We start from the raw sequence: 8,348 nt of genomic DNA on the forward strand, positions 1-8,348 counted from the left end.
GTAGTTATACCAAAGAAATGAATACAAGCCTTGGGAAAAGGTCTTGTTGGAGAGAAGGCAACATTGTGATATTAAGCTTTATCGCTGGCTTACTTGCATGTAAGCATTCATATCTAGCTTCCAATTTGTACTCTACATTTGAGATTACTGTATGGTCCTAGGAGTAAGTGAATGAATGTTAATTGGTCAACAAATTTCAGAGAGCCATTGAATTACAGCATATTGAAACAATAATAAAGATCCCTAACCTGTAAGATAAATTGAAAAAGAAGAGTAATATGCAGTATTTTATAACATCAGTAGTGACATAAATGAAAATGAGCTACATGCACTTAGCTTATCTTCAACATTGCAAGTCTTATAGTTGTCTTAGCAACAATGAAATGAGATCCCAGAAAGGAGATAGGCCTAGCCTGAAACGAACACATAGAGCACTCTTTTATCAGTTAATTTGGTAGTGAGTTACTTCAGTTAGTCCCACAATACTAGAGACAATGGAATGGCTGACTTGATTTACTTGCTTTCCTCTGTATGCACGATTGGTTGTGCTCACACACATGCAGATGCGTGCACGTGGTTGTAGGTATGGGGGCCTGTGCTTTTCTTTTTTCCTTTGGTGAGATTTTGTACAATACTAAAGAGTGATACAGTTCTACCTTGTCAAAGAGCAGATACGTTGTTCTGTAGATTGTTTCATAGAAACAACACCAATCAACCATCCAAAGCAAAGCAAAAGTTTAAAAAAATTAGGGAGCTGTAGAACACTTACATTTGGAACCTTTGAAGACTACAGAGCACACCCATCACATGGCAGAAGCATGCATCCCCTAATCAAAGATACAAAGTAACCATGGGCAAGATTCATGAAGTGAATATGTCCCCTGGCAATCTGATACTTCTTGCTTTGACAACAGATACAGTCCTGCAAGGACTAAATGTACAAATGTCAAATGGATTATAGATCATGTACAAATTTGAAAATGCATGGATGTCCAAAGCAAAGGAGAATACAATTGTCTATCAGGCACGCCTGTAGTTTGGGCGTACCTGAACCTGAACGTACACAATAGGCAATTTCCTGCCTTAAACAAGCGGGAAATTTTTATGATACACTGCCTTATTATGTTTCCTGTCATGGAGTAAAAAATGCATATAAAAATAAGATTTCATGGACTTGTTAATCTGATCATAAAGGAATCAAAATCCATCTTTGAGGCAGATGGTGGTGCTTGCCAAGATCCATGTATTGCTCAATCATTAGGTGAATGGTGGTCACTGGCTCAAGCATCACTTCAGTTCCACAACTTTATCCCTCTTCAATACAAAAAATCCAAAGCAAACTTGCAAGTGCTTCCAGTTCTATGTATGACCAAACTGCCCTTACAGCCCACGTGTATCTTTAGGCCTATGTATGTCCACTTCAAACTGTCCTTACAGCCCACAGGTATCCTTAGGTATATGCAGAACTCCAAATAACCAGAGAACAGTTTGTGCTTTAAGGAGGATGAATAAGCACACTGTCATTAGCAATGCAACAACATTCTTTATGAACTGCCCTGGTTGCACCATGCCCCAATTGTGTGCAGAAGACACAAAAATGCCGACTACAGTCATTGGCTATTCCTAAATTTTTCCCTCTTTCATCATCATCTTCATCATTGTCATCAAAATCATCACCCTTCACAGCTCCCTCATTCTTGATCATTCTACGACTACAGAACCAATCAATGGGCACAAAGAGCAATGCTACTACCATTCTGTCCACATGATCAAAGTACCATTTTCTCTGTTTCTTTATAAACAAAACAGACATAGCAAATAGAGCAATTCCTGCTCCAAAACCCAACCCAGATGCTACATATTCCACTTCCAGCTCTTGGACTCCTTGATTAGCAATGTCGGTGTGAGGTATATCAAGACTACCAGAATCTGTGCAATTTTTTTTTAATGGTGGCCCACAAAGCCCAGGGTTACCTTCAAATGACGCAGCATCAAATGTAGAGAACTGAGTACTCCAAGGTATGTTCCCTTGGAGATTATTGAATGCCAGGTTCAACACTGAAAGAAATGTGAGTTTTGTTAGCTCAACCGGTATGTTCCAATATAAGTGGTTATGTGAAAGATCCAATGATTCAAGTTGACTCAATTTTCCTAGAGACGTTGGAATTGAACCACCTAGATGGTTCCTAGAGATGTTCAGCACCAAAAGGCTTTCTAGTGTCCCTATCTCTTCTGGAATTTCACCTGAAAAAGTATTATTTGACAGATCAATGGAGGTCAGAATAGTCATTATCTTCGTTATCTGAAAATTCACCCCTTTGATTGTCACTACCACTGAATCATCATAGTAGACATTACTCAAAAATCGAAAACCCACACGCTTTGCTTTATCCATTGATCCTCTCTTCATCATAGCCTTGAACAATTTAAACAATTTAGGCTGGAGAATCCCAGATAAGTTGTTGCAAGAGATATCGATGATTTGTAGCACAGGGAATGGATTCTCAGACCCAAGGGGAGCAACCGAACCATTAAAACGATTTGAACGCAAGGCTAGCACTCGTAATTGCGTCAAGCACCCTAACCAAGAGGGAAATTCATCAGTCAACACATTGTTGCTCAAATCCAAAACCTCCATGCTACTGCAATTACATAGGGATCTTGGAATTTTCCCTGTGAGCTGATTGCTGTCCAAGTTAAGAGTCCTTATACTGCTGCCAGTGTTGAACACATCAGGGATATGGCCTGTAAGTCGGTTTTTGCGCAGGTTCAACACAGACAATTCACTTGAATTAGTAAGGCAATCAGGTATTGCCCCTTCTAGATTATTATTGGACAGGTCAAGAACAATTAGTGCAAGATTGCAGAGAGAATGTGGGATTACTCCAGTGATGTTATTGTTTGAGATTGACAAGTATAAGAGGGAGGTACTGTTGTTTGGGGGGATTTTTGACGTAAACCTGTTGGATGAGAAATCCAAGAAGATTGCTGAGGTAGGAAATGGAGGAAGATCACCGGCTAAAAAGTTGGAGTGCAAATCCAGCATCAACAAAGATCTCATGTTACTGATATCCACCGGCTCCTCCAAGCTGCTTAACATGTTATGAGATAGATTCAAGTATGAGAGGCTCCCAACACCCCAGAGCCATTCTGGAACCTTCCCAATTATGCCATTGTGGCCGAGCTCCAGAATGCCAAGCTTCGTTTGTGTGCGGATCCATTCAGGGAATCTGCTGATGTTGCAGGAACTCAACCTTATAGTGGTAAGCTGAGCAAGGTTGTCCCAATTGCTAGAACGGAATGACTCTACGATTAGCCTGTTATCTGAAAGGTCTAAGCTGGAAAGGTTCTTCAAGCTCATGAACAGAAAGATATCGATGTTACCCCTCAAATTGTTTGAGGAAAGCGCAATAACCTTGAGCTGATACAGCCTACTTATGCTAGAGGGAATCTCTCCGCTCAGTGAATTGTAGCTGAGATCAAGAGTCTCTAACAAAGAAAGTGCAATACTGACATTGGAGATGGAACCTGTCAAGTTGTTCTGGCTGAGGTCTACTGTCCTCAGGGAGGGAAGGTTTAGAAGACGTGAAGGTATCCGTCCACTTAGAAGGTTGTTCTTGAGGTTCAGTGTGGTCAGGTTGTCAAGCTCACCAAAGGATTCAGGTATGAGGCCTGTCAAATTATTCGAAGAGAGATCGATCTGCATGATCCCACATGCACGAAGTGCTGGAATCGGGCCGCTGAAGCTGTTGAACGACATGTCTACGATCTGCAAGTGGGTGAGATTTGAGAGCGATGAAGGTATCGAACCTGTGAAATTGCAGCTGCCCAACTTCAACTCCGTAAGCCATGTGAGGTTGCCGATCGACTGTGGAAGGCTTCCGCTTAGATCGGTGGAAGAAATACTCAGAATCCGAAGCTCGCTCATTCCAATGCTGTCCGGAAAGGAGCCGCTGAGACTCGGATTGTTGGAGATGTCAAGAATATGCAAATGGGGCAGCCGGAAAATGCCGGGAGGGAAGACCCCCTGCAGAGAGCACGAGCTCAACCCCAGAAATCGCAACGAGGTCAATTCTCCGAAGAATCGTGTAACTTTCGTTAGATTGTTGCGACTCAGATCGAGATGAAAGAGAGATCGGAGACCGCGAATGGACTCGTTCATCGGCCCGGAGAGCAAGCAGCTGGAGAGGCTGAGGTTGTGGAGGTTCGGCAGCGACGACGAAACGGCGGAGCTGAAATCCGCCCCGCTCATGGAGATGTTGACGCCGTCGAGGTGGAGGGACTTCAAATTGCTCAAATTCTTCACCAGAGCGACGAAATTAGGGTCCTCGAGCGTTAGGGAAGGGGAATTGAGGTAGGAAACAGAGAGGTCGAGGGAGACCAACCATGTCATCTGCGAAATCGCCGCGGGGATCTGGCCGGAGAAGCCGGCGTTGGAGAGGTTGAGACTTGTGAGGTCCCTGAGTTCCGCTAACCTGGAAGGGATCTTCCCGTCGAACCGATTGTAGCTGAGATCGAGGAGGCGGAGCCGACTGAGCTCGAAGAGGGAACCGTCGATGCGGCTGAAATTCGGCAGAATCCGGGAGGCGGCGGCGGTGACGCCGCTGAGCTGGAGCGCCACCACGAAGCTGGCGGGGGCGTTGTCGCAGGTGACGCCTTCCCAGGCGCAGCAGTCGGTGCCGTTGCGCCAGGAGCTGAGGCCATCGGGCTGTTGGAAGGACAGCCCCCTCTTGAATTGGAGCAAGGCCGAGCTCTGGTTCGAGAGACACAGAGCCCAAACGGAAGCTGATGGCGCCTCCTTCGTCGCTACCAAGAAGACGACGACAACGATGAACAGCACGCGGCTTGGTGCCCATAGCAACCGATGGTACCGCATCGAATTCCCAACCTCCCCAAAACCAAAACTGCTACGCCATCGCAACGCATCAAATAACTAATTATGTGTGAATGAAACCCTCGATTTCTTCCTTTTTCCTTCAATGATTCAATCTCTTCTCTCCTAAAATACACACTGTTGCCCTTGCTTTGCTGCTACGGAATTTTGATGAGGACGACGACCGACCGTGGAAAAAACGAAGCAAACTGATGGCGCAGAAACCAGAGAACGTTGGGCGTGTGTGTGGCAGCCTCCGCAGTCCGCAGCATACACAGCAAGGTAATGTCGACGTTTTTGCACTTTTGCTCCACACATACAGAGATCCGATCCCCTAGGGCCTAGGTAGGCGGAAAAGGTAGAGTTGAAGCCGGATCTTAATTTCATATGGTGATACTGGATCCAATAAAATTGGTTATGAACTAGCATTTTACGCGCAAACACTATAAGTGGGTGGGATTTAATTCGGATCCAAAATGGACCCACATAAAAATGCTATTCATGTATTTTATCAATTTACGCTTCACTAATCTTATTCCTAAATATCTCGGATCCTGATGGAGGTACACCCAAATCGAAACCATTTGCAGTAGGTGAAGGCAATTCGGTCAAGTTTTGAACTCGGCAGGTCGTCGCATTTACGGTGGGTCGATGACCATAGAAAAGAAAAAAAAAGGGGGGGGAGGGGTGCAAAAGTGGGGCCCAGCGTGGAAGGAAGACGCGTTGGTTGGTCACTGTATCATCAAATTCCCACTTTCTTCGTTCCCAGTTGATGCCGTGAACTCGTGATGGTGAAAGCCACACCGGTACGAATCCCTGTGAGCACTCCTTGACTTAGCGAGCCCGCCCATCTGGCCCCTCTTGGACCTGGGTTCAGTCGCACAGACTTGGGCTGCCAACAAAGACCCAGCCTTTATTAGCTTTGTAGATTATTGGATTAGGTGTTTTGACTTTCGATCAAAGTGGTTTTTAATATTTTCGAAACCTGACCAACGGCTCAATCAATTCAAAGCTAATTCTGATATTTAACATCTAGTACGGGACCTAAACCCACTATGCATATTCTTTAGTGATTGTATTTTTGAAAAATAAAAGTATTGTTCAAAAAAGATTTACCTTTTATGAGATAATAGAAAGTGATATTCACCTTTTATAATCTTCACTTTTTAAATTTTATTTTTGAGTTCCGTACTAACTTATTTTTTCTTATTATTTATTTACGTGTTAAATTTTTTAATTTTTTTTTATACTTTTGAGGTACTATTCAAATGAGATTTATTTTCTAAAATCTAATAAAATCACATAAGATGCAACCAAACGTACTTTAGTGTGCTCTTTGGTGAGCAGGGAAGGGAAGACCTGAGGTTTTGTCAATGTGGTGATTTTCTTTATTTGTCTACCAAAACCAAAAAGCTAATCCTGGTTTTGCGCTCTCTCTCTCTCTCCCACTCTGAATAATTCGGCTTTCTCCCAACGGTTTAGCTGCCAAGAAGAGAGATTAATTGGCCTCAGGTATGTACTCTCATATGGTCAAATGTCAACACCCTCAATTTAGCCCACATGGGTTCCACTGACTTGGTAGGAGCCACTTATAAATGTCACTAAGTTGATGGAACGTCACAATCTCAAAACTCACTTGGGGTATCTTTAATTATAGTTCTAAGAATCTAGCCCACATGGGTTCCACTGACTTGGTAGGAGCCACTTATAAATGTCACTAAGTTGATGGAACGTCACGATTTCAAAACTCACTTGGGGTATCTTTTGCTAAAAGGTTGAAGGTGGGTGTATTCCCCGGTGGTGTGGGGACATCAAGGGTTTTACGGACCGGAGGCCAGCCATTGTGGGGTTGGTGACATAGTGACAAAAAGTTTAAAACGGCAAAATATGGGCAGTAAAAAAGTCGGGAGATTTTGAAAATTTTCATAAATCTTTCATTTTTTTTCAGCAAAATCTCGGCACTAAAAATTTAAAAAAAAAAAAATTTATTTTTCTTATAAAATATATTTAAAAATAAAAATCTTGGGGGTTTTCACGATAAATATCCGCTAAAACCTTAAATATCACCACATTTGTCACGGTTTGAAAATCTCACAAGAAATTTCCATTTTAAACTTTCAAGTAATTTCTCAAGATATTATCGCAAGATTTTTACAAATCTCATGATATTTGTCACAGAGATTGGTGATAAGCGGTTTTTCCTTAATTTGGCCTATCCTTAACAGAAAAAAAAGGTTCTTAGAATCTACATCAACACTAAAGTGATCTGTCCAAATCAGGAGCAAAATTTGGCATTTTGTACAATTTGATGGATTAGATGATATTTCACTCACCATTATCTAATTATAATTATTTGAGATAATTAATGCACATATTTGTTATAATCGGTTTTATTATTTGAATGATAAATCTTATAAATATATATGTGGTTTGAAAGATTGAAAAATTTTAAAAGCAAAAGGAGCATTAGTTTTTTCCTGCGAATGTAGGCATGCAGTATACACTACAAGAAAGCATGTCATTGCAATGATATTTATCGTCACTTATATATGATTTATGGTAGCTAATAATATAAACAATGATAAATATCATCACCCAGTGCGTAAGATTTTTATTATCATTTATATTAATATTTTATATGATATTTATATATCATCATTTTTAGAAAAATAAATTCAACAATTTGATATAGTTGATATTAAATGATCGCCTCTAGAATGTCATCAATAATAGTAATTAATATCAACAATAATTATGATTGGCTATACTAGCTAAAATTGATGATAAATGTCATTGCATATATTATTTAAAGCCGATGATAAATATTGTTGGTTATATATGTTAAAGTCGATGATAATTATCATCATAGATATATTGAAAAATCATATATGTTCAAATAGCCGACGATAAATATCATCAGTTATAGTAATTAAATTCGATAATAAATATCATTGACCATATTTAATATCAATGACAATATTTATCATTGGTTATCTCTTAAAGGCGATGATAATTATTGTTGTATTTATATTAAAAAATCATATATGTCCAAATAGTCGACGACAAATATCATTGGCTATGTTAGTTAAAACCGACGATAAATATCGTCACCTATATTATTTTAAGCCGACGATAAATATCATCGGTTATAGATTAAAGTCGATGATAATTATCGTCATATGTATATTAAAAAATCATATATGTTCAATTAGCCGACAATAAATATCGGTGGCAAAAGTCTCTTTTTTTAAAAAAAATATATTTTTACTGGTTCAGTTTTTGCGCCAATAAAAACATTATTTAAAAAAATTATATTTGTGAAAATAGAACCAATTTTTAGAACCCACAAAACAAATGGAATATAAATTTTTCTAGATACTTGCGTTGTTTTTGCTATATCTTTATTTCCCCATTCACTTTCTGAACTTTTTGGTTTATAGCAGTATGGCAGATCCAGCAGTGATATATTCATTTT

General features: G+C 40.2%; 1 protein-coding gene across 2 annotated transcripts; it reads right to left on the reverse strand.

The window, feature by feature from the left end:
- Positions 1 to 222: 222 nt before the first annotated feature.
- LOC149843914 (receptor-like protein 6) lies at positions 223 to 5,113 on the reverse strand. Of its 2 annotated transcripts, XR_016430937.1 has the most exons (3): positions 1,975 to 5,113; positions 770 to 931; positions 223 to 681 (listed from the first exon to the last, which is right to left on the reverse strand). XR_016430937.1 is itself a non-coding variant. In XM_090000159.1 (2 exons), the coding sequence occupies exons 1-2, from the start codon at positions 4,874 to 4,876 to the stop codon at positions 828 to 830; spliced, it is 3,006 nt and encodes a 1,001-aa protein (XP_089856285.1). In that variant the 5' UTR covers positions 4,877 to 5,113; the 3' UTR covers positions 223 to 827. The 2 variants fall into 2 exon arrangements, 1 of the variants encoding a protein (XP_089856285.1); XM_090000159.1 differs by having other exon boundaries at positions 223 to 931.
- Positions 5,114 to 8,348: the final 3,235 nt, after the last annotated feature.

The sequence above is a fragment of the Nuphar pumila genome, chromosome 3 (assembly GCF_984573655.1).
Source record: "Nuphar pumila chromosome 3, dmNupPumi1.hap1.1, whole genome shotgun sequence".
In the NCBI taxonomy this organism is placed as follows: domain Eukaryota; kingdom Viridiplantae; phylum Streptophyta; class Magnoliopsida; order Nymphaeales; family Nymphaeaceae; genus Nuphar; species Nuphar pumila.